This window comes from Scedosporium apiospermum (genome assembly GCF_000732125.1).
Source record: "Scedosporium apiospermum strain IHEM 14462 chromosome Unknown SEQ_SAPIO_0055, whole genome shotgun sequence".
NCBI lineage: Eukaryota > Fungi > Ascomycota > Sordariomycetes > Microascales > Microascaceae > Scedosporium > Scedosporium apiospermum.
Window position 1 is genome coordinate 668,458 of NW_015971756.1, and position 26,163 is coordinate 694,620.

The window sequence follows — 26,163 nt, forward strand, 5'->3', positions numbered from 1 at the left end:
AAGAAACAAGAAAAGAAACGGTTGGTCAAATGGGTCTAGAACAGTTCCCGCAAGAAGCTGCTGCAAATCCGCCTGCAGAAATGGAAATGGAACGTCGGAATGGTTGATCAACGGGAATAGAGCCGTATCACAACCAAAGGAGGCTTCCAAATAGGGGGAAGCCAAAGATCATGTAAGTGTCAAATAGGGGACACTTCGACATGTAAAACAATAGAAGAACTGTCTGGAGTCACCAGAAAATATGATCCATGAAAGTCATTATAAAGAAGTCAATTCAAAGAAGAGCTAATGACTCGAATACTTGAAGAACTTGAGAAACTTGTTAAAAAACTTGTTCTCCTTCCCTCAAGAGGGAGGGAAAGAAAAGAAATAACCATACCCATGGCCCATGGCAAGGAATAATATTCTTCCGCCCCCATTCTTGCGGACCTATGAGCACGTCACCACTTCCACCGCTGTCACCTTTTTCCCCGTCACAGTAGTTTAGTTAGTAGGAATTTAAGCAAAAAAGAGAATTGCTACTATACCTGCGACGGGCTGCGCCGCGTGCGTGGCTTCGGCAAGAGCCCAAGCCGACCGCCACACCGGCGCGGCGCCGTGGCGACGGTTCGGTGGCACAGACCAGCCGACCGGCGCCCCCGAACAGCGGCACCACAGCAACGGCACCAATGTGAATATCTGCTCCGACCCCTTTCCGATCGAACTCCTTTCTTCTTCTTTCCTTCTATCGAAACCTTCCTGTACATAAGGCTTCCGCCAAGTAGCACTGCTTCGCAGAACCCTCACAATACCTAATTTAGACATTCCTATAATAACTTTACATAAGCAATCAACGACATCTATACCTCATCTATTAACATTGATATCCGTGGATTTAATAGAGATCTGTATAATTAGTATGGTGGTCCTAGAGAAGCCTGCTTTTTCGGGTGGGATTCTCTTTTAATGTAGAAATAGTAAGGCTAGCGATCTTGCTATTTTCTAACCTTCTGAGCGCTCCAATGACCGCTTGGCCACTGGATGTAGTGTCGTCACTGCTTGAGCTGCTCGGTTGGAAGCTGTTTCCATGGACTTATATATAAAGCTATTACAAACCCCTGGGAGGGAAAGAGAGAAGGAGCGAGCAGAAGGGAGCTTCGTTCCTCCCCCGGAGGACTTGTGCAGCCTCGGACACTTTGATCTTGCTGTATGTCTTGGCAGATGTCGTTAACCGAAATGGCGGATGCTAGGTTCCTCTTGGGTAGATGTGTTGATATCGTCTGGGTCGTTGTAAACTGTCGAGTGTTGTACTATGAGTTCAAACGAGTTCACAAAAATTAAGGAATACGGCTCGTCATATTGATAGCTCGTTAGAAATATCTAAATACACAATACGCACAAATCTCCCCAATCCACTCCAATGTCCCAGAATTCATAATCACCCATCAATAGGACACCGATACTCTCTATGCCGTCCCTCAGCTACAATACCCCCGCCCCCATCCTCGATCTGAAGCGCATCCAGACATCTCCGGTGGTAAATATGTCTGCACGCCAGCAGCACTATTTGATCAAGCGGCGGTGGCTCTCTTCGCCGCGCCACTACAGCAGCATCATCATCGCCATCGCTCTCTGCCCCGACTCCCTCTCCGGGAACGGCACCTCCGCCCCCGCTCGACTCGCCCGAGATCGCCGCCGCCTTCCCCTTACCTAGAGGGACAATGTCAGCTTTACCCTTCCCCCGCTCCTCTCCCAACCCGGCCCCAACCCGCTTCTTCTTCTCCCTCCGCGCCTCATCCACCGCTCTCTTTTCCTCCCACGCATCGACGATACGACTACCGACCCCGGGTCCCCAGAGCCGACCGCCGCACGCCTCGCAAGTCGATCCTCGCGGCCGCCAGCCCCGCTGCCGGAGCTCAACGGACCGCTTGACGCTTGAAAAGAGGCTGTCCTCGAGGAGACGATTGGACAGCTCTAGAATCGACTGCTCGTACGCGTACGCCGAAAAGATCGACTGCAGGACTGAGCGGAGATCGGCAAGGCTCGGAGACGATTCCGCGGCCCGCGAGAGGAACGCCCGCAGGATGCGGAGGAAGGAGTGATTAATTCCCGGGGAAGAAGGGGTTCTGGGGGAGCGGGTCAACGGCGACGTTGGGGACGCCGGCTTGGCGGTGTTGGTCAACAGCGCTGTGAAAGTGAGCTGAACCAGGGATCGAAGCAGGCTTGTCAAGACGTCGCTGTCCCTCGACTCGCCGCCCAAAGTGCTCTGAGATCCTCGTCTAGAAGATCGCCTGGAGGAAGGCCGTCGGTCGAAAGCCGTCTGGGGCATGGCGCTAATGGGCTCCGATAACCGGCGAGTGATTCGGACAGTAGCCTCGATAAGAGCTAGCCACAGCTCGTCGTCCGCGGAAAGCTGGTCGTGCTCCGACCTCTCCCGCTTCGCGACACCGTTGACTTGTTTGGCGGTGTGCGTCTGGCAAAGCCATATCCCCAAGTTCACATATCGCTGCATTGATTTGAGCATTCCCGCCACGGCCCACTGGCAGTGTTCCGGATCTTCGCCATCATCCCTTCGGCCCAGCACCTTCTCTATTTCCACAGCGATGTCATCGAGATGCGTTGTTAGCCTCTGCATGGCCTCCTCTACCATACCGTCGTGGGCCATTAGCGCGACGATGCCCTCGATAGCACCCGTCTCTTCCATCGTAGGCAGCAGCTTGTCTAGCCTCAGATTCTTGTGTTTCACAAGACCGACGTAGTCGCCAACGTGGTCCTCCTCGAATGCGCACATGAGTCGCACATATTGCTCAATGAGGTCCCTGTCCGATGCCGCCACTGCCTCAGACGCGCTTGTCCCAGGCTCTAAGAGTGCCTTGAGATAATGGAATTGGAGGTCTGGCATTTCTTTTGCTGCCTCTAGGATATCTCGATGGAAGGCCGCATCCTGTGACGCCAAGGTTATTGCCGCCTTCTCCGGGTCGAGCTCAATAAGCTCCACCGCATTCTCACGGATAACATCGAGCACCTGCTGTACCTGACGACCCGTGAGGCCGCTCCTCGGCCGCAAACAATCTGCTATACACTTAAACGTCTCCTCACGGTCGTCCGGATCCTCAAAGTACGTCTGGACGAGCTTAGCATACTGCTTGTCGACCTTGTAAATCCGCTTAAGTATTCGGTAGAACCCAGCTTTCTTAAAGAGCAAAGTAAGCGCTTCCAGGTCAGGCGGCTGATGAACCGAGAGTAGATACTCTGCGCTGAGCTGAGCATCCTCGGCCAAGTCTTTGCCGGGGTAGTTGCAGAGTCCCGTTAGGACACGAGTAAGCGTCGAGCCGGGGAAAAGAAGGTACTGCGGGAATTTTGGTAGATTGCGCGCAATAAACATGTCCAGATATATCGTATCCTCTGGCGCAAAATCTGCAGGGTTCATGATTTCCAGGAGAATGGACACGATGTACTGCCTGTCAACCGTCTGACCAAAGATCTGCTCCTCGGGAAGATCCCCACCAGTTCCATTCTCCTTCTTCTCCGGAGCGTCGTTAAGGAATGAATCCTCGAATGCCTCGTTGAGAGCGCTTAGGAAGCTCGGGGCGTCGTACTTGAGAATTAACCTCAAATAGGGGAAGGATGGCTCAACCGGATTGCTTGGCCGAGTCAAGAATGGTCGTCCGCTCCCCTTGGGCCAAGTTATAGTATTTCCGGAGAAGAAGAACCAATACAATTCAGCGCTCGCTTTGGTGGCTGCTTCGTCACTCATCACTTCGTCGGTAGGGTAGACCCGTCTCGTGAGAGTATATGAGAGGTACGGGAAGATCTTGCGTGCGTTCGTCCCGTATATCAGGTCATTCATGTAATCCCCAGCGGACGGAGCCCCACTGCCATCATCCATTAGTGGAATCAAGAGGGAAAGTAAGTCAATCAATGGCGTAATATAATCGCCCATCGCCTGGTTCCAGACATAGATTAGCGCGTCATAGAGCCTGTTCTGCTTGCACAACGTCGTGATTTGATCCAAGTCTAGAGTTGCCGTCTCCATGTGGCAGATCATTTCTTCCAATCGCGTTTCCCACCCTTGGGAGACGTAATGAGCTACCATGGCCTTAATGACAGTTGGCGGTACTATCCTGATGCTCCTGTCTAGGATATATTGCTCTAGCGCCTCAAGGAATATACCCTCCGCTTCGGCGTCCTCGTACCACTCGTACATGTCGTCAAAAATGAAGTCGGTATTGTCGACACTTTGGCATGCGACGAAACACGCCTCCGTCAGCTCGCGTAGTCGGTCGTCATCAACAGCGTTCGCGTCCGTGCGACGCTGTCCAAAGACGTGGCGTAGTGAAGTTCTCATCACTTCCACCACCTTGTCCTTCACCATGGTATGCCTCAGAGTGGCATCTTCGGGGAGACCAACAGTAAGCTTGTCGGAATCTCCAGTGTAATAATCCGTTGCCAACTGGATAGCCGCAACATGATCCCCATGGTCCATAAGAGCGTGGAGCCTGTCCGACCAGTTTGAGAGCGTTCCGATAGAGAGATCGTCAAACCCAAGGAGGAATAGTCGGCTCTTATACGCCTTCACACTCATGTAGAACGCATCTGCCACGACGCCGTGCATGGTGGGGTCTTCCTCGTCGAGCTGTTCTACCAAGGCATGCAACTGCTCCGAAAACAGATCCACGTGGTAAATGTGTTTATGGATTAGATCGAAGCCATCAGTGACTCGCATACTCCGATCCTCAAGGATAATTAGTCTCTGTGTGATCGTGAGAACAGTTAAGACCGAGCGGCTTAACCACTGAACTGCGACAATAGCCTCCTCGCACGTCCATCGGCTGCGTGCCCGGAATTTAAGCGTTGGCGACTTGCCGGGATCATCTGTGGGCACCTCATCGATGTCGAGCACAGTCAGTACGTTCGACCAACAATAGACTAGCTTGACTTTTGAGATGTTGGCCCCGGTGACAGGGTCGGGAACTTTTAATTTGACTGCAGGGAACCACGCTAGACATCCACTCATAGCGCTGTGGTGCGCAACTTCTTTAGGTCTTGCCGATTTGTGTTGCGTTTGCGCTACTGGGGTCGTGGACACGATGACGAGAAGGTAAGGGGTGAGCATGGCGGTAAGGCCTAATGTGTCGGTGGATCGGTCGACATTTCCCAGAGGCAGCGACGCAAAAGCAAGGACAGTGCTGGGCTTCAATGTTTTGCCCGCTGGAGGTGGCGCATTCGGATACCGGCCGAGAATTCTCGTCGTTCTCACAATCCGACCAAGAGAGCCTGTTCCTCGGGTTGCTAGGTGGGCAAATGCCATGCCTCGGTCATCAGCAGAGACAATAGCTGTGCGCCTTGTTCCAAGGAACCCGAGATGTGTGATCACGACATCGGGCACATGGCCATCCATTGTCCGGTTCTCGAGCCGTGCTGGTTCGAGGTGAGGAATAGCAAGGAAAGGCCGAGCAGGCCTATTAACATCCCAGATAAAGATGGTACCATTTCTATGCCCGGCTGACACCGCTGTATGATCCGCCGAGATAGCCAGTGAAGTAATAGGACCACACTCAATAGCTTCTTAAATTAGCTCCTGTATAATAAAAAAAAGCTAGGGTATATCAGAGACTCCTTACCTTTAGTCCCAGGACCGATGATCAACTTCAAATTCTGGCTGTAATCAAACATTAATATTATGCCTTTCGTAGTTCCTAACACAATCATCGAGGCGACCGCAAAGCAAGTCGGAGAGCCAAAGTTCCGTTTCCCGGACTCAGAGAAGACCTGGCCGCTCAGTTTCTTCAGCTTCGTCCACCGAACCACCTCCCACGGTGGTGTAGTGGTTTCCGCCTCCGCATCGAACAGGAACTGAGAGTTTACTGAAAAGTGTCGTTTATGGCCGGACATGAACGCGGGAGAAGACGGCCGCGAGCTACTCGGGCTCGGGCTGAGGTATAGAGAGGAAGATAGTCGGGACTGGAATCGTCGGTCAAAGGGTCGGAAGGAGGGTGTTGGGGAGTCGAGGCCGGGACGGGAAGCCACGGAAGGGAGCACGCTACTGCTTGGGGAGGAAAGGATAGAGTCCTGTGAAAATGACGGTCAGGAATGAAAGTCACATATTGTCGGTCAAGACGAGGGCGCGCTCACCTGGACTGAAGCATCATCTGGAATCGAGAGGAGTGATCCTATTGGACTTCCCACTCTACGAGGAATGTTGTCTATCGATCCACTATCTGAACTCTGCTCCCCTCCATCTTGCAGTAGTTGGCGATATCGGTTGACCACAGATCCGTTTCCGATTCCCACGGGGGTGGAGGCCCCCTCCTCCTCAATGGCTATAGAAACGGCGTCATTATCGGCATCGCCGCCCCGGATCGTATCCCCGTCGTTGGACGAATCGTCGCTTGCAGAGGAGGAGGCATTCTCCTGTATCGGCGAACCCCCGGGACTCCGGTCCCCTCTCTCCTTTAAAGGGTTGCTCATCGGGAGGGCTTCTCGATCATGGCGTGTAACATCCAGTCATTTGGGGGGTAGCTCGGAGCTCGGTCGACGGGAACTACAGCATCGGAGGAAAGAGCAAGGGATATATCAACTTCGCTTCTGGGTAAATTAAGGAAATAAAATAAAACCGCTTGAAAAAGGAGAGCGTGGCCCCAAGACGAGAAATGTACAATGCGTGGGAATCCGGATGTATCGAGGTGATTGCGAGGCAAGTTGGCGTGCCAAGGCCTACGAAAGCATGTAATAATCGCGGGCTGTTCGACGCTAGCTCTCACTTCGCTGTTGAACTAGCTAAAAGATCTACCGACATTTATCCGACGCACCTCGCATTGCTTACGTCGGTGATGCTGTCATTTCGCAGGCGAATAAAACAGATGAATCTCACTCCTCATCTTCCAGAGTAAGATTACAACCTCAATATCAACAATGGGCTCAATCGGACCGCAGCTCCCGCCGCACCTGGCAAAGCGCAAGCGGAGTGCAGAAGATGATGGTGCTCCAGCTTCTCCTCCAGCCAAAGCCGCCAGAGGCGCAAACCCTGACGAAGTCGACCTAGGCGACGAAAGCTCAGACGACGACTATGGGCCCAGCCGTGCCGTCGGTCCCAGCCTACCCAAAGAAGAGCGACCTTCATCCGGACCCTCGATAGGTCCTACGATACCCCTAGAATTCTCCAAGAACACGGACGAGATCGATCTCTCTGATGATGACGATACAACCCTCCCCATCTCCACCTCCGGCGCAAACAAGCCCTCACCACCTCCTCCCTCCAAACGGTCAATAGGTCCCACACTACCCCCAACACGCCCTCCCAACCCAGCTGAGATCTCACTCTCCGACTCCGACTCCGAACCAGGGCCAGCTCCTCCATCAACCTCCCGCCGCACCTACGGCCCCTTTCTCCCACCCACGACAACCTCGGCCGACTCTGACACTGATTCCGACGACTACGGCCCCGCGCTACCCTCCGCCTCCAACTCTCGCCCCTCCCTCCCCTCCCGCATGCCCGCCGAAACCCCCCCAGAACCCACCAAACGCGACGACTGGATGCTCGCCCCACCCACAGCAACAGGCTACCGCGCCACCGACCCCACGAAGCTTAAGAATCGTTCTTTCCGCTCAGGGCCCTCCGCGGCATCAGCGGCGCAGCAGTCCGGCGTCCCTAGCATCTGGACCGAGACGGCGCAGGAGAAGCTCGCGCGGCTTCAGAACTCGGTTCTCGGTCGCGGGCCAGACGAGGGGCCCTCTTCCGGCGCGGGTGGTGGAGGAAGCGCGAAGGCAGCGCTGGAGAGCGAGCGGAGGAGGAAGATTGAGGAGTATACCGCGCAGACGAGGGGGAAGAGTATGTACGAGGAGAGGCGTGAGGCGAGGAGGGCGGGGAAGATCAAGACTGATGAGGAGGAGGATGATCCTAGTAAGCGGCCGTTTGATAGGGAGAAGGATATGGCTATTGGTGGGAGACTGGGTGCTGCGCAGAAACGAGAACTCATGAACAAGGCGTCGAATTTTGGAGACCGGTTTCAAAAGGGATCATACCTCTAGGCTCCTCACGACTTGGATATATAGATTCAATACCTCGGTACATTCAGTTGGAACATCAATGAGGTGTTGTACACAAATCACATAGCATTTGACAGGTATTGTCGATTGGATCATCATTAATCGACTATGTAACTATGGGAATGCTTCTTCCAAGGCTCCCAGCCTCCAACTCCAGCGCCAATCTTCAGGTCCCCTTGCATGCTCCAGCCCGGCTTGGGGAAAAGAAAACAAAATACAGAAATGGGAATTGTAAGAAAACGAAAGGTGGTACTAACGACTGTCCCCCCCTGCATGTTCGTGGTGTGTGATGTGATGGAGTACATTCGTAAGAACAATGTTACAAGGAATATCCTCCTCCTATAACCGAAAGAGGGTGGATTCAGGACAAGCCGAATGTACATTAGGCTCTATCTAACACAAGATAGAGATCCCTTTTGTTTTTTGGCCTTGTTTTGCCACTCGCTTAACGGACAAGGAATTAGTTGATCCTGGTAATACAGGGTCGAATTCCACAATACCTCGGGAGAAAAAAAAAACACAGAATGAACCAAATGCTCCCAAACTCCATGCAGCGGTGTAATAGTGATGGTATATACGGAAAGGGAATGCATCGAATTTCAGTAGGAATTAACAAAAAAAAAAAAGAAGAAGAGGATGTCATCAGGTTCGGATGTTGGGCATAAGAGGCTTCAGTCGAGACGGTGTGGCTTGCCGTGTTGAGGTTCGATATTGTGGTGGTCCGCATGTTAATGTACAACGAAGAGGAAGGATAGTCGGGTATGGGAAGTCGAAATGGATCCTCTGATCAGAGGTACGCGGATCGGGTGTTTAGAGCGGAATGAAGAGAAAAGGTGGGTGTTGGTGGTCTAAGAGCCAACAGGCCGCACACCAGCTTCAAGATGGGATGGAGTAATGGTGTTAGCCCCCGAGGCCGTTGGAGGGTTTCCATTGGCGCCGTTATTCCTCCACAGTCGAGGAAGTCGGGAACGGAAGGACGACAAGACGCCATTGCCAGATTGCTCGGTGGTCTCGACCGGAGCAGCGTCGGCAGCCTGCTGAGCGGGTCGGGTCTGGGGTTGGACCTGTGGTGCAGGACGTGGACGAGTTTCTCGTTCTCTCCTTGGCCGGTTCTGCCTGTTGCCTGGAGAAATGAAGAAACGCATGCCGCTGTACCAAGAACGCTCGGGAGTAGCAGGAAGGTTGGCTTGAGAGCCGTTGCCTCCACGGTTCCTATCCTGGAGGTTGGTGGCACCATCAGCCTGTTGAGGCCGCGGTTTGGGAGTGTAGTAATCCGCCTTGCAGAGAGGGCAGCAGGCACGTCGACTAGTCAGCCAGGGATCAACGCAGACGGCATGGAAGGCATGGCCACAGGTGAGGCCGCGAACGTCGTCATCATCTTCAAGCGTATCAATGCAGATGGCACAAGTATCACCGCTGGTGCCGTAGCACTCCGGAGGTAGGGCATCGTGAATATGTTCGTCATCGTCATCATCATCATCGTGGCTATCATCAGCATGATCGGCATGGGAGTGAGGAGTGGCGTTATGGGCTTGAGCGGGTGCGGAATCGGAAGGCTGGCCGGCAGCGGCGGCAGACGTAGCAGTGGTCTTGTTCTGTACATCATCCTTCTCCTCCGAAGGGATCCGAGCGGTTTCTGGTCGAGAGACTTCGGGGCGTGCGTCCGAGCTAGAGTTCATCTTGGAGGCATTCTGGGTGGATTGTTCGTCGACGGAATCCCGCTCCTTAGATGGGATGACACCGTCAACAGACCGAACACTATTCGCTCTGCTGGAGGGTGCCGTTACACCCCCAGTAGCCGGCAATCCTTCCCTTATTCTCGAAGAAACCCAACTCTTGTACTTCATCATTGGGAACTTCTCGTTCACCTCATCCATGGTCATTAGCTTCTTTTCCCGCCGTCTTCGATGGGGCCGTGGCATATTCTCCAGGGCGACGGGCTCGCCATCTTCGTTGAGTCGCATCTGACGGTTTCGGGCATTGTAGCGGAAGCAATACTTCACACCAACAATTATCCTATTGGACGCGGGCCGAATTAGAATTTGCTCTCTCTCATCTCACCAGACCGCAACTACCGCAACTATCCTCTGGGAGGGCGGGACCGAGGGGGGAAGAGGGGGGAAGAGGGGATATTTACCAGAGATTCGTGAAAACAACTCCAAACCCGAGAGCGACGAAAAACAACAGGGGCGATGTACCACCTCCACCACCATTATTACCATTTCCACCGCCATTGGAGTCGTTATTAGAGGGCGGTGTCTGGGTTGGTTGAGCGTCGGTTGGTGTAGCCGCGATGGCTGTCGTCGATGTCTCAAATCCGGTAGTGGGGACCACCGTGGATCCAGTTACTCCAGCGGCGTCTGTTTGCCTGGCGTGAAGTTCGACGGCTCTCACGACAATGTGTGAGGCCTCGATTAACAATCGATTGAGTACCGCCATATTGCCCACAGCGCCAGGAGCGAAATACTGTTTCGGGGCAGCGGTGTTGACAATATGAAAATCAAAGTGACGGGAGAAAGGAAGAAAACCGTCTTTCTTTTTAAAGCGTGATCATTGATGAATGTTGAGTAGTTCGTACGTGAAACTCGGCCCGGGTATATCTTCAACGAAGTCAAAGCGAGCAATCGAGGAATCGGCGAGCGCACATCAAGAAGTCGGGTGGTGGATTGGGCCGTCGAGGAGGTTCCCCCATAAAGTTTGCGTCAAATCTCTCCAACAATCCACAGAAGACTGCTACAGGAGATGAAAAGAATAAATCAATCCAGGATCGCTGGAATGATGAGGGGAAAAAAAAAAATTAACGGATTGCGGTGGTTGATAATGGTCTCTGGGTCCGAGAGAAAGGACAGTGGAGGTGCGAAAGAGGAAGTGGGTATAGGAGGGAAAAGAATTACGATCGAGGTGGACAGGGGAGGTACTATGTAAAACTATGTTGGATAGATTGCATGAGGTAAGAGGCGAGGTGAGGAAAGGCGGGCGGGTAAAAAGACTGGGGCTGGACTACGAGAGTACAAAGTACAAGCACCGCATACGAAGTACACTAGGTGCACGGAAGGAAGGTTCGAGTGGGGAGGGGAACATTGAAGGGGGGGAAAACACGCGCACTGTGTGAGAAGGGGCTTGGGGTACTTTAGGGACAAGGATGTCTTCGTACGAAGACTGATCGTTGATCTTGATTTGATATCGATATGGGGGAGTCAAGGGTGACCTTGACCTTGGGGAATCCAGTAAAATCGCTGGCTCTTGGCGGGCGGCGGAGAGCAGCCACCCTTGAGAATAATGTACTCCGTGTATTACTCCTCTATCTATAATAATGACACTGTGTGCTTTAGGACCTCTCTTCCCTATTGCGGTCGTGCTTCGTCGACCTTTGTCGACTTCGGCCGGAAATGTGATCTCGTACAGGGATCGTCGAGACTCTTCCCTTCTTCCTCCGATGTGCGGTTCGCTGCACCCGTAGTGTAAATGATTAAATTGTTATTGTTATATGATGATGCTTAATGGCCTCTTCCGTCGAAAATAATTCGGTTCTCCGCGCTCTCCGAACTCCCACTGTAGGATCAAATGCGTTTCTGGAAAATCGCCAGATCTCTCGGAGATGTCGTACTCCTCAAAACCGTCTGGTCCTCTTGGAGAAACTACCTGCTGTCCGTCCACCCACCAAGACCTCTGCCGCTCTGCTTAGCGAGACACACGACCATGTGCCGCTTCTTGCTCCCAGTTCATGTATCCACCCTGAAAGCATCGGGATCGCGTGCAATTCCTCTTCTTGATTATTTGCATTTTTACCGGCCCAAGAACTCACGATAGCATCGACTTTCGTGCTAGTGTCCCAGTATCGGTTGGTGATGTTGGTCTTCTAAATTATCATCGACGAGGTCTCTCACATGACGCTGGTTGATCGGCATGGTCTTGAGGTCATGTACTTCGTAGTGGACTTCAGAGTGGACTCGTCCTTAAGTGCGTCGCATTGCCTCCACCTTTCTCGCACGAGCCGTCTCGAGCGAGAAATTCGTGGAGGTTGAGCCAAGGCAATGGTCGCCCAGTGGTCTGGGGAAGGAAATCGATACTGGATCCTTGATGGAGACAGTGTGGATTTCAGAGTGCTGTGGAATCCATACCCTATAATTGGCATGTATTACTTGTGTTACACCTTGGACCTCAATGCCAGGCCTTTAATTTGATCCTTCCACAGAGACTCCAGACCATGAAAAAGGGTTGTCTGTTTATAATTGATACAAGCCCCGAATCGCACTTGCCATTGCTCGGCATTCAAATTGAGATTCTCTCCAAGTTGCAACCCACTGTGGTATCCCCCAGCAGTAGTTCAGCGATGCTAGGACGATTCTGTCTTTTTTTTTTTTTTTTTCTGGTCTTGCTCGACCTAAGCTTCCATCTGCATCTCTGCCCCACGATTCAAGACGACGGCGGGCCAATGGTCATAGCCTAAGTCCGAACTAGTATGAGCGGCGACGGCCGAACGAACCACGACCCAGTCAGACCAAGCCAGACCAAGCCAGTGAGGTAAGGGTCGCCCCCAGAAAGCCCATCCAAGAACATAGCGCTCTAGACGATGTGGAGCTTGCGCCGGATCGAGAAAACACAGGTTGGAGGGGCTGACTCCGCGACACATTCCTCGCCTGCGCCTCGTTCCGTCCTAGGTTAGTCCAATAGAAATAATGGGCCAGAAATGCTCATTCTTGAAGGGTGTGGGAAGGAACGGGAAAGTTGTATTCCATTCAAATCCAAATGTATCACCCACGGAGAGATTTAAGAGGCTCTTTGTTATTTTAAACGCTGACGCTACCTCGATCTCCAATGATGACACACAAGATGCTTTGCGTACGTATTTGACTCGGCTTAGCGACAACCCTTCTTTTGTTTTTTGTAAGCTCCTGGACAACGTGATATCGCGAGAGCTAGCCATGACATGCTTTTGAGGACCATACGCGTAATAGCTATGGGAGATCATCTCGTGCTTTCTTTCGCGACCATGGCCACATACGTAGTGTAAAAGCTTTAAGGTGAACAGACGTGTCTCTACGGAGATTTGAGGCACATCCACCATCGAGACTCAAAACCACGCATGGTCAAGACCCGCCCTGTGGTCAGCACGGGCCTTTCCAAGATCAACGAATGTGTCGCACACCCCGGTTCTTAACCCCAGGCCTTAGTCTCACAGCGGCATGTATGTAATTACTAGAGGTACTTTGGGGCCCCTGGCCAGTTTCTGTGCTTGTGCTTCTGCTTTTTCGAAATCTGCCTTATCGCCAGGCTGATCCAGTAACTGTCTCTCGATCCTCAGAAGGCTAGACAAGGGTTTGGCAGAAACTACTTCGTGCATCTAAAAATATTGCTGTACGCTCAGGGACAAAGAGTTCAGTGTCACAGCAATCCAGAGCAAATAATTCTTCTTCGAGATCCCTAGCGTATTGTATTGTTTGTATTTCCGAAAGCCGTAGGACGGGGACGCGTTTTCAGGCCTCTTCAAAGTTACACTACCTTACAGAACAGGCTTAGCTTGAGTGATTCGATCCCAGGCACCGCCCGCTCCAAACAAGAAGCGAAGAAATATTGAAGTATGCACAGGTGCGGCCGGTGAGACAGTGTGCTGATATCCAATCGAGCGGCACCGATGTCAATCCTCTGGAATTTCAAACAAAAGCAAAAGGATTGCATCTGGAATATCGAATACCAATAAACCCCTGTCCATGAATTGAATAAAATGTGTAACAACGCTCTCCCAAGGGTCGATTCGAGATGTCCATGGCAGCACCTGCAGGTATTTTGCAGATCTCAAAGATCTTGTGGGTAAATCCAGCACCGGGATTTCATCGAGTTTCAGACGGTTTAATCAAGATCCAGAGATCTGATGCGACCCCCGCGGGCAAGGTTTTTCAAGACTCCATCCGTTCCCACTTTCACCTTTAGCAGATGACGACGAACACTTGAGAATGGGAACTTTGTAAAATTATTATGAGGACAAGGGCAACGGATCAAGGCCTACGAAGTATGAGTTGAATTACTATTTTGCCTCTGAACAGGTCGGCGTGCTTCAAATATTAGTACTACGCAGTTTGATATTGAGTCAGGTCTTGGGAGCCCCAGATCCTTTGAAAGAGGAATATCTGAACCCGGTCCCGGTCCGTGTGGATCCGCCCTCCTTGAGTTGATCCTTGCTATAGCCTCAAAGCCCCAAACAGATCTCCTCTTCGTCATTGTTAACGTCTGTTATAGACTCGACCAGGGACTCAATCTGCACTAACAAGGAGCATCTTAGACCCAAAGGATCTCCGCAAGGGCCTGTCTCAGAACCCCCGCGCCTCCCCAGAGTCCCGGCGCATCATCGCCAATCGCTACTTCGGACAAGTGATGCAGCACGGCTGCCGGCTCTTCCAGGCCTTAGAGGGGCTTCTGTCTCCGAAGTACCTCAGTAATACCTTACTTCGCAATAGTCTAGAACGCTTAACAAAACCTTATCGGCCCAAACAGTCCGCCGGAGTCAAACCTACTCGTGACGTCCCGAGATGTACATAGGAAACTTTGGCTATTGGAGGGTTTTCTTCAGTTGTCGCAATAGTTCTCAAACAGGGAAGCGCCAGGAATAGACATTCAGTGACAGCCATGTATGACAGTGCGAGTCTCATCTAGCAAGGCCCCTGTCTCAAAGCCAGGGTTGACCTCAGATGCGATTACCAACCGACTTCACACACATACGAAGTGCAAAGCTGATATTGCTCGTCCTTTACCGCTCCGAAGGAAAGGCAGGTAGAACATTGAGGTGCGTCTATATAACGGTGTCGGTATGATGATAGCGAGATTTGATAGGTGCAGTAGTGTACTAAGGCATTGTGAAGGATCAGCAAGCTTGGCCTGGCCTAGCCGCCGACCATGCAAAATAGAGCCATGGTGATCATCAATCTGGGACAGAGGCACCATTCTCTCCATCATGCGGGAATTTAGACAGCACCCAATTAAGGATGGCCGTGGCACGCATTGGAAGAAGGGCTACGAAGTAGATTGGATGCATATCGTAACCAAGTCCTGCCATGACCAAGATTGCAAAGCCGACTCCAGGTTAATGAAAGTCCTCTGACAAAATCGTTCGCGGGATACCAAATTCGCCGGCTTGGCGGAGCATCATCCGCCGTCTCGTCTGTTGAAGCACTGGCGAGTCGTAATAGTCCAGCCACAATTAGTCCGTAGGAAGTAGCGTAGATTTAGTACCTTACAAAGTAGATGTAATCCATTACCTTGTCTAGCGGCAGTGAATTGAAGTCGTCAGAGACACTTCCGTTCCTGGGCTCTCCGTGGCTTCCGACCGCTAGTTCTCCGGCATGATGAATTTCCAGCCACGAAGTAAGCGTGGAGAAAAAACCACGCAAGGTGTGGAACTTTGTCAAAATTCGCCGATCGCCGTCGATTGACAGGTTTCGACGAGCTGGAAAGGTGCAGGGAGCTAAGATTCATTTGTTGCCCTGTGGCTGCGACCTGCTTGCGACGACTCCGTTGTGTAGCATTCGGTTCGCACTGTGGGGCTCCAAGGGTCATGTGGAGCCACGTACCTTCGTACTGTGTTGAGTCTGTCTCATCAAGTCTCGACGCTATCATCTTTGTATGGGCGGAGAACTTTGAGGGACAACAGAGGCTTTCTATGTCACCTCCCATTCTCTAACGGGAAGACGTTCAATACGACGTGATGTGATACCTTGAAGAAACTGAGGTACGATCTGAGCTAAACTAGTTTATGTGCGGGCGAGCTAACAGGTTGCTTTAGTCAGCTTGGATGACCTCAATGTCCCGGCTGTTGCCCTACCTTCGATGTTCATGTACAATTGCGACTTGGCACTCCTGGAGGTAATATCACCAATTGTAAGAGTTGACATTCATTCCACCCCAATCACCTGTCCAATCGCCAATCCTGAAATGATCTGACGCGATTGGTGTTCTCGTGACAATTGAAGTTGAGGTGGTGGCGAACATGCCGGCAGTGATAACCGATCCAGATGATAATTATTTCATATCAATATTAAAGAATCTTGAGAGAAGCCCTTGACGTTATGACGCATGACATCAAGGTGGCTGCGGCAACGGCGGAGGACAGTGTCGTTCTCTTTTAGTCGACTTCACGCCCCGGTTTTATCATCGGGGGATCCCCAACTTCGCCTTAGCGGTCCGGCTCGGGTGAGTCCATTCCAGCCCAGACCTATCTCCGTCCAAGCCATACCGGCAACCGGGACTGTCCGTTTTTCCGGGTTCCTCCGGCCATCACGAGCTGAGCAGCGCAGAGTGCGTCGACTTCAGGGCAACTTACTAGCGCCCAAGATACACCCTGTACGTCCCCAGCGAACTGAGGATAATAACGAGGCTGCCCATTATAAATCTAGATTTGTCAATCACCCTAGTCTAGTCATACCCACACGCATGGCTCACAGCCTCATCGTAGCGTCGCAATCGTACCGAGTGTTGAGAATGTACGAAGTAGTGGCTTTTCTATTTTAGCTCTCTGCTGTTGCGTCTGCTCCGCCATCCTAGTCTCCCCTTCTTCTCCCTTGCCGTGTAATAGATCATTCTTGAATACATCGTAAGTCTCCTGAGATGTCACTTTATGGGGCTTTTTTCCCCAGGGTGATGCCCCGGTTCCCGACCCGCGCGCTACGGTCGATCGTAGCTCTACGTATAGGGCCCGAGTCCCGCTTGAAAGGTGACCGTCTTAGTCTCAATAAAAAAAAATATGCCGTTTGAGGAAACAACGTAGTGATACTATAAACGACATTTCATATGAGCTAGCGGTTCCATCCTAAGGTCATTTCAAACAGAAAATTCTAAACACTAGATATATCAAGATCGCAGATAAAAATCGGGCAATTCCTCTGAGGGCGGGTGGTGGAAGATTTAGATTCAGATTCAGACATCCTCGTGCATGTTCCACCATAACACAGACTGATGCAAGGGCCTGCAGATGTCTTACCAACTATTACACGCCTAGGAATGAGAGGAGAACGACTGAGCCATGCCTGTCCCACCAAACCAGAAATTGGCCTCTGCAGGGTAGTAGCCCGAAATCGTGGCATCGAACGTTTCAAGGTGGTGACAACCGAGCCAAGCCCAAGTCTGCTAATAAGAAACCAGAAATCGATCTCAATAGGGTCTACAGCATATGCAGGCATGGGTGTAGGATGATCAACGCATCGGCTATGGATGAACTGCAAATTTTGCGGCTCGTTGAACAGTGCTCCGGCGTGCATCACTCTTTCAGGTCCATAATCGCTCGGCGTTGGTGTACGCATACTTCGTGGTGTACACCGCGCAAATGCAGATGCTAGGAATCTGGTACTGCGTACTGCTCAACGCTCATGGTCGTGGTTAATTAATGATTCATGAAGTCATCTTGAGGCTAGAAAGTCGCGTACACTACTCCGTAGCGTGGTGTGGTGCACTTTGATGCTGTGGATCTCCCCCGCATTAGCACGTCACCAGGGCTGCACCTAGATCACGCGATAACACCTGTGGACACCTGCTCTCAGGACTGTCCCAATCCCAAGTAAAATAAACGACCTTGGTAAAGAAATTACCAAAGTCCAAAACACGGAGTTCTTAACTGTTTATTTGGAGAGTTTAAATCTCTTGTTAGAGGCATTTTCAACGGAGAATTAAAAGCATCAATAGTACTTTTACAAGCTCATCCTTCGTGCGTCCAAACGTCGTCGTCAAGGCGATCTCGAGTTTGAACAGTGCAGAAAAAAAATATTTCGGCGGAGTGGGGCTGATGACTTCACACATTCCAAATGTCCTGATGCAACCCAACCTCAAAAATCGACCATGATGGAGAAAAATCCTACTTCGTAGTCTACAACGGGCGGTGTATCCGGATATCTGGATGTTAGCTCGAGTGGAAACAGTAAAACCCAGACTAAAGCTAGGGAAGGATCGATGCGTCGGTCGCCCGCCTCCGATAAGAAAGCCACTTCTCGTCCGACTCACCCGATAATACCCCTCGCCTGATGCGCAAGCCGCCTGCCCGCTCCGGAATACCCTCACCTTGCTGCGAGGCACGGTTCTCACGCAGGTCACGGCAGGTGTACGTGCCACACAGAATGCTACCCGCCTCTGGCGCTACTGCGTGCTAGCGGGGTTGAAGGAAGGCGCCTCTGACGGGCTGGCTAGTCCCTAGTTGCAGTGGACTTCTCAGTGGAAATCTCGACCCCTCCTGCCACCTGGAGCAACAACTCAAATTATTGAATTTTGATCAAAGCTTCACAAACCAACCACCCAGCCGTAGCCACAGCCCCAGTCAACGCCCCAGGCAAGGGACAAGATACGAGCGGTGCAGGCCGAGCTAACGGCCGATAAACCAGCGGATCCTCTCAAAACCCCTAACCCACCAACGACACAATATCAAATCCCTCGCTGAGCAGATACAACATCCTCGTACCCATCCTCGTACAGATCTCTCATCCGAAGCTTCCCGTACGTCCGGACCATCCTTCCCATGCCACCCACTAAGCTGCCGGAGTCCGGCAACCCGCTGTAAGTGATTGATTTTTTTTTTTTTCTTTTACCTCTTCCCTAATCCCTACCAATGCACCCTTAACCCCGGCGGATCCAACCCCCCGGCATTTTCTCTCGGAGACCCTCCGATGAGACGATTCTTCTCCATACCGCCCTTTCCTAACCCCTCGCATGTCGGACGATGAGGGCTTTTCTCTATTTTTTATATATCTCCCCTTATTCCTTCCCGCCTGCCCATCCGAGACCGCCATTTTCAAATCATGTCGGTTCTTGAGGGGGTTGACAACTGTCATCCTTGGCCAGACGTGGTTCCATTGGACCTTCGTCTCCAAGCCTCGTTGATGACGCGTTTGAGTTGCTTGGCTAGATGGACAAAGGGGGGGATAAGGAGGGGGAGGCTTAAACCTTTACCGGGAGGGAGGTCGAGTCTAGATTGATGACATACATGGTTTATCAGCAGTGATTCTTGAATGGACGAGGGCTAACTATTGGGCTTTCCCCTTTTCTTTCTAATTCAGGGTATTTTTTGATATCACTCTAGGAGGTATGTCGTCATTTTCGAGGCGAGAAATCGAAGCCTCGTTTTACCTGCTGCATCAAGAGCTTCAGCTTGTTTGGAGGGTATTGCACGTGATCTTTCTTTCGACCAGAGCTCTCCAGTTGAGGATTGACTGAAGATAGTCTCGTAGACGATGATGTGAAGTTGATGATGAGAAAGAGCAATCGCTGGCCATCTCCTACGCCATGTGAGAGATATGAGGAGACTGACGGGTTCTCATTGCAACAATCTAGGAAACCCCCTCGGAAGGATAACATTCGAACTCTTCAAAGATGTAACGCCCAAGACGGCTGAGAACTTCCGGCAGTACTGCACCGGCGAGACCAAGAACATCCAAGGCAAGCCCCTAGGATACAAGGGCTCGAAGTTCCACCGCGTGGTTTGTCATTCCTCTCTCAAGGCCTCTTTCAACACCAGGCAGGAAAAAAAGCTGATGGTAGAACGTCAACGTAATACTAACCACAATATATGACTTGCTAGATCCAAGGCTTCATGTGCCAAGGGGGAGACTTCCTCAAAGGCGACGGCACCGGCTCAACATGTATCTACGGCACAAGGTCCTTCGAAGATGAGAACTTTACCCTAAAACACACGGAGCCAGGTCTCCTCTCCATGGCTGTACGTTTATCTTTCCCCTTTCTCTCTTTTCCCTCTATTTTGATATCTAACGGATTCGATCCAGAACGCCGGGCCCAACACAAACGGAAGCCAATTCTTCATCACTACCGTGCCCACCCCTTTCCTGGACAACAAGCACGTCGTGTTCGGCAAGGTCGTCGACGGCATGGATGTTGTCAAGAAGATCGAGATGACCAAGACCGGACGCAAGGGGAGGGATGTGCCTGATATGGATGTCGTCATTGCTGAGTGCGGAGAGATGTAGGCTTTCGTCTTTTGATATGATCGATAGTCGGCAATAGGAGACATGCAATTACTCAAGAAAATAAAACACCATGTGGTTACCAGTGAAGAAAATAATTGTAAGAGGTGAAAAGGGATTCCGAATGGAAGGGGGAAAAGTCAAGATATCGTGGTACAGGAATCCAACTTGCCTCCACGTCCTACCAAGAGCTTTGGAGTCAACTGGGAACAAAACAACCAAAACGTTGCTGTTCTAAGATGAGCAAAAGAGAGTCAGAGTCGATTTAGAAAGGCTACGGCTAAATACACAACGGCAACCTTTCCTCCTGTTCCTAATCCCTCCTTGAAAGCCGAGTCCTTAAACGAGAGACGAAGAGAAGAAAACAACCTCTTAAAACGCCAACGCCGTATTCCCTTTCCGATGTCGAAAACAATTAAAAATGGCATATGATGCAAGCTAATGTGCCAAGTACAATTTCTTTTGGGAGAAATATCTGACCGAAAAGAAAAGGTAAAGTGAAGAAAAGAAAAAGAAAAGCGAAGAAATGAGAAAACAGACAAATATCCGCCTAGGGTATCGTTTTCGCACCTCGGATAATGCAGCTCTGGGACCTTGTTCCTCTTATGAAACGCCAGGAAATCACCTCTACCAGAAGAAATGCAAAGAATTCAAGTACTGTGTATGCTCCTTGATCTGCCTTGGGAAGTCGGGTTGGCGGTGATGGACTCGCTTTGTTGTTGAACGTAACCCTCGTGTGGATGAACCAGAGTCATAAATTGACAGCGCAAACAAGCTCCAAGCAACGCTTAATAGTGACCGAATCGCCAATTATTACGTCGTCTCTGCGGAGGCTTGGCTACGGTCGTGTTGGGAAGGGCAGTCGCCTCAACGCCAAAAGTAGACGTGACGGTAGCGAAGAGGGTCGTAGGCTCGAGGTCCACAGTAACGGTGACAGTCTTTCGCGAGTTGTCACCGCCAACAGTCTTTGTGATGGTGACCGGATCAGCAGTAACGGTGACGGTCTTTTGCGGACCATCGGCACCAGAAGTCTCGGTGATGTTGGTATCTGGATTGACAGTGACGGTCATGGTAACCGGGTCAGCAGTCACAGTTACTGTCTTCTGGCCGGCGCGACTGGTCTCGAAGGTAGAGCTGCCACTGTTCGTAGCCCGAGAGGGTGTACCAGAAGCAGCGGATGTGCTAGAAGGAGCGGAGGATGCGGTTCCACTGCTAGTAGGCCCGCTAGGGTTGGAGTCGGAGAAGTTGGGGTCGACCAAGAACATGTTGTTCATCTGCTCGGCGATGGCCCTATTCGTGACATCTTGGTCCTTGATGAAAGAGCTCGCACCCTGGGTGCCCTTATTGTTGCCGTTGCTGGTAGAAGCGAAATGGAGCTCAGGTGCATCGCTGTCCGGATCAATGACGGCGACGTCAACCACACTGGTATATACCTCGGGAGTGACAACATTCTCTCCCTGGGTATTGTAGATGCCGTTCCTCGAAGCCTCAGCGGCCTGGGGGGTAAGCGTGGGCCAGTCCCAGACCCAGTAGAGGGTGTATGTGGAGTCGATGTCAACGTCGTCGGGAATGCGGACATCGACCTGGCACCAGAGTCCAGTACCTTGAAGCGCATCGGCGGTCTTGGGGAACTGGGCCTTGCGAGCAGTGGCAATTTCGCCGTTGTTTTCTTGATGGCACTGGCCGTCGTCGTAGTTTCGAGTGGCAATCAGGCGGCCACGACCATCACCACCAGTTCCCTCGGTGTTCCAGACACGATGGATACTGAGGAGCTTGTCGTCGTCCTGGGGCTCAGAGGTGCCGTAGATGAAGACGGTGCCGCGGTTGAGAGGCTTATTGGGCTGGTTGTCGGGAAGAGACACATGTCCATTCTCTTGATAACGAAGAGCAACCAGCTCGCCAGGAGCAGCCTTGATCATGGGGAATTTGTCGGTGTAGTCGCCGACAGGGTGTTTGGATATGTTGTCGTCGTCAGTAATAACGGGGCCACCGGCCCTGCCGTTCGGTGGAAGAAGGTGAACGAAGAGACCGTCATTGAAACCGGGGTCATTGCGGTCGACCATGCCACGAGGGTAACCGGGCTCGCCGATTAGAGTACCGTTCGAGGCTATACGGCGAACCTGCTCGACCCAGGAGTGGGCGGTGACAGCAGGGATCATGGCAGCGAGGGCGACGCCCTTACAGAGGGCCTTGAGGCTAATAGGCTGTTCGGACGACATCATGAGAAGGTGTCAAACTATGGTCGATCTTCTTTTTGGGGTTAGCTTATGGGTTGGAAGATGAGAAGTTGGTTGGGAGAATGAAAACGTACTTCAGAAATGTTTAGCCGGGAAGACCGTTTTCTGACTCGGCTCGGATCAGTGATATCAATGAGTCAATGACTATTGAGATCGAGAACAATAGGAAACAGATCAGGAGATTCCCTGATTGATGATGTATGTAATAAGTGATGAAGGACGAGCTTTGTCAATAGGTTGGAGGTGGGCCAAGTGCGCGGGATGGTGAGGGAGATGAGATGAAAAAGAGATAGGGTTGTGGTGGACACAGAGGCTGGTACTCTGCTGAGTCTTTGGAAAGGTGAAGGAAGGAGTTCCTGGAGGTGTTTGTGAAGGAGGATAGAGTTGTGTGCTGTGAGCTGTGAGCTGTGTGCTGGGAAAAGCAGTAGTTGGTGAAAAGAAGAAAAAGGAAGATTGATGTTGGATGAAGAAAGAAGAAGTCTCCAGATGGAGGATTTGGTGATTTTGATTTGGGCAGGAGCGACTGGAAGTAGGATGATGATCTGAAAAGGAAGGAAGACCTGAGCAGACTGGGTGAAATATCGAAGATATATATACAACTTGGCTCCGTCGTCAAGATCAAGCCGGAAAAGAAACGCTCGGCGTCGTCGAAGAAGACAATCAGACTAGCTGAGTAAAAGAATCGAAGAAGAGAAGAAAGGAAATGACAAGGCCTTGTCTATATCAACATAATTGTTTACTCGACAAAGACTCTAAGGAACAAGTCGCTCGAACAATGAACAATGGTTGCTGGGCCCGTAGCGTTCAAAGACTCGCCGTCAAAGACAGTGGAAGTTTGGAAAGGTCGAGTGCTCGAAGACTGATGCGACGAGTAGTAGAGCAGCGAGACCAGCTGTTATAGCCGAAGAGTCGGAATGAGAGAGCGAATGGAATATCGAGAGGATGATCCCTTGGCCTCCAGGTCTGTTGGGCAACGGGGGAATATGTATATATATGTATGTATGAACGGGAGGGCCGAAAAACGGGACATGCAGGACGGGGGAAAGCTGCACGTTTATCTACAAGTGAAGATCTGCCAGGGCCCACGACATCGAAGTGCCCAGAAACAAAGAAAACCAGGCAAGCCACGAGGGGCGGATGTGGGAAGTGGGATGATGGACGTCGAAACAAGACGACATTGGTAGAATGTGCCGGGTAATGGCGACGGCAGGGAGCTAGCTTTCGAGTTGAAACATATCGAAGCTCCGCGCGGGTCATGGGTCGAAGAGAAGAAGACAGGAAACCTAATAGCCTCAACTTGTTTGAAGCGGAAGTTTGCGCCCCAGTCGCGGCCACGATAGACGCAAAGCCAGGGACCCCCAGAAACGCCCGATGACCCTTGACTCTGGGCCCATTGTTTCGGCGATTCAAATGGCCTATCCATCACGTGTGGAGTCTAAGGGTCTGAACAGATGGCCTGGGAAATTTGGAACTTGGCGTTGTTGAGAGGGCGACTTATGGGCAATTTCGCTCGCGTCTGATGGGCGATGCATGGTCACCACTCGTTGCGCCGGCATGGCTGCAGAGATCGTGTGCGACGGAGGCTCAGGCCCGGCGGAAGAGAAGAATAATAGCGGCGACGTTAAGACGGTGGAAAAAGCCAGCGATGAGTGGCGCTCGGGAGCAGGGGTGGGACAGGGTTTTGGCGGGTTCTGGGGTAGCGGGAGTAGTGGGTACATGTTGGTGGCTAATATGGAGCTATGAGACGTAGTTTCTGTTAACAGTTCACCTGTAAGAATACATGTTTCAATCGAGGTCTAATGTATCTCTACGCATCCACACCCTGCTGTCAGGGTCCAAATGCACCTCATCCAGTGCTTCAGACCCACGCACCCCCCATTTCGCCCCTGTCGTACCAAAATAGGCAATTCATCTGGAACCACTGGTCCTGGAGCTTCTCGCCATTCAGTGACCCACCGAACCCGCCCTGGCCCGTCCTCTCTTGCTGCTTGCTACTTGCTGCTCTGCTGCTCTGCTGCTACCCTGCCCCAGCCAGACCAGGCCCACGTCCTGTCCCATCATCCATGTCGTCGCATCAAGCTGCCGAGCGAGGTCCGCATCTACTGGTCGAGAAACCCAGTCCACGACTGAAAATTCTTTCTCTTCAGGCGGCTACGGGATCATACTTCGTGCGGTGGGCCCTAGTCGAACCATGGGTTGCACGACCGATATGGAAAACATGATTGATTCAACTGACGATATGGTGTCAAGGTGGCCTTGAAGCCGGCCTCTCGCAATCTCGTCACTCTATTTTTGCCTCGATGTAATTTTGAATAAAATGAATCCCACCTTCCAGCAGTTGCGGGCGCGTCTATTTCCCTCGAAGCCGACGATCTTGCACTGCACGGTCTACACCTCGTTCTTTCTGTTCGCCACTCATCACTCTGAACATCGGCGATATCCTCCTGACCTACGGATGAGCCCGCAGAGGTAAAGGGTAAAAAAACAACGGGTCGTTTATACGTTCGATGGGATTAAAATTCGGTTTCTTCTTTTTCCAACTCGTTTGCGCCTAGCTTGTCTACTCGGCACGGAGAATGTCTGACCCATCTCTCTCAATGTTTCCTGTTTCGTCATTCTCGTTTCAGGCATCGTCAGCTCGAATGGTTTCTGTTCTGCTCGGCAAACGTCTTTTTAGCCTTCTCCTCCCCTCTCTTGAAAACAAAATAAGAAGCCAAACTCCAGGTCGATGGCGTGGATCACTGGGAGATATTCGTCAGATCGAATTTACCTTTAGATCCTCTGATATGTTAATCCCTTGGCCCCACGCGTGCCCGTATGTTCCAGTGTTTCATCTCAACTTTCGCTTTCACTGATCTATCTGTTCTATGTACTATTTTTGCGGGACTTGGACGGGGAGACGTGGAGCTTTGATCCACATGCGGAGCATCGTGGAACTAGGCACAGGTGGATAGTAGAGCTCTAGAAGAAACAGAAACAACCTGGAAGAAACTTATTCTCTGATGATTCAATTCTTGTTTCTCGTCGATTCGGGAGGCTCCGACGAAGACGTGGACTAAAACTTTAGTTCCGCCATGTTCCACCCAGGGCCGTTTCTTTACTCCGCAGGCAACTAGCTTTGACTTGTCAAAACAGTCAAACACGGACCAAAAACATTAGTTCCACAGAATTGTTCTACGCCGACTTCCTCTCATTCTGACTGCCGAATTATCTCCCAAACTCACCAGCCATCTAGATTCAATTGCACATCCCCGAAGGCGATGGTCGAAGAATCTATGGATGCCCTCCATTACGTCTAGTTCCGACACGTCAAGTTTCAGGGTCTCCGATCCAACAGCCGGCCGGTCCCGAGCAATTATGGGAGGCCACACAGACACAGCCTCTTCACGGCTAATCGGTGCCAGTGGCTCAACCACGAGTGCCTTCTCAAGAGATCGTGCTAAATCTTCGAAACTGTTCTAGGGTAAAATCTCCTTCTAGCGGTCCGGCCTCTCCTCTCCCAGGTGTTGGGTCTGTAGCCTGTTTTAAAACCTGCAGGCAGAGTGCCGTGTGCCGACACGCCGTCATAGTTATGCTAGAGATAGATGGACATATATGGAATTTCCAAAAAAGTTTTATTTGGTTAAGCAATGGCTCAAACAATATTGAAAGCTCAATGGTGGCAGCTATGATAGGTAGTGTACAGAAGCAGATCTCCGCCATGTTTGGGGACCAAGAAAGCCAGTCCGGTCGAAAAGGGAATCTTGAAAATCGAAAGGACGTTAAGACTGTGAATGCACTTGATGATGAGGAGGGGAACAAAACAAAGGGAAATGAAAAGAGAAAGGAGGAGAGAAAAAAAGAAAATGGAGAGAAAAGGAAAAAAGAAATGAAAAGAGGAAAATGGGAAAAAAACAGAATATGCGATGCGAGATGATAGTATACAATACACAACAATCACCCTTCCT

At 51.3% G+C, this 26,163-nt stretch overlaps 3 protein-coding genes and 2 pseudogenes across 3 annotated transcripts; 2 read left to right on the plus strand and 3 right to left on the minus strand.

The window, feature by feature from the left end:
• Nucleotides 1-1,417: 1,417 nt before the first annotated feature.
• SAPIO_CDS1391 (Uncharacterized protein) lies at nucleotides 1,418-6,450 on the minus strand (the record flags this gene model as incomplete). Its single annotated transcript, XM_016784675.1, has 3 exons — nucleotides 1,418-5,400; nucleotides 5,604-6,051; nucleotides 6,115-6,450. The coding sequence occupies 3 exons, from the start codon at nucleotides 6,448-6,450 to the stop codon at nucleotides 1,418-1,420; spliced, it is 4,767 nt and encodes a 1,588-aa protein (XP_016645791.1).
• Nucleotides 6,451-6,894: 444 nt separating this feature from the next.
• Nucleotides 6,895-8,010, plus strand: SAPIO_CDS1392 (annotated as a pseudogene; the record flags this gene model as incomplete).
• Nucleotides 8,011-8,876: 866 nt separating this feature from the next.
• On the minus strand, nucleotides 8,877-10,467 carry SAPIO_CDS1393 (Uncharacterized protein; the record flags this gene model as incomplete). Its single annotated transcript, XM_016784676.1, has 2 exons — nucleotides 8,877-10,044; nucleotides 10,166-10,467. The coding sequence occupies 2 exons, from the start codon at nucleotides 10,465-10,467 to the stop codon at nucleotides 8,877-8,879; spliced, it is 1,470 nt and encodes a 489-aa protein (XP_016645792.1).
• Nucleotides 10,468-18,520: 8,053 nt separating this feature from the next.
• Nucleotides 18,521-19,982, plus strand: SAPIO_CDS1394 (uncharacterized protein; the record flags this gene model as incomplete). The annotated part of the gene is made up of 5 exons (XM_016784677.1): nucleotides 18,521-18,558; nucleotides 19,059-19,084; nucleotides 19,333-19,478; nucleotides 19,580-19,717; nucleotides 19,782-19,982. The coding sequence occupies 5 exons, from the start codon at nucleotides 18,521-18,523 to the stop codon at nucleotides 19,980-19,982; spliced, it is 549 nt and encodes a 182-aa protein (XP_016645793.1).
• Nucleotides 19,983-20,767: 785 nt separating this feature from the next.
• SAPIO_CDS1395 lies at nucleotides 20,768-22,198 on the minus strand (annotated as a pseudogene; the record flags this gene model as incomplete).
• Nucleotides 22,199-26,163: the final 3,965 nt, after the last annotated feature.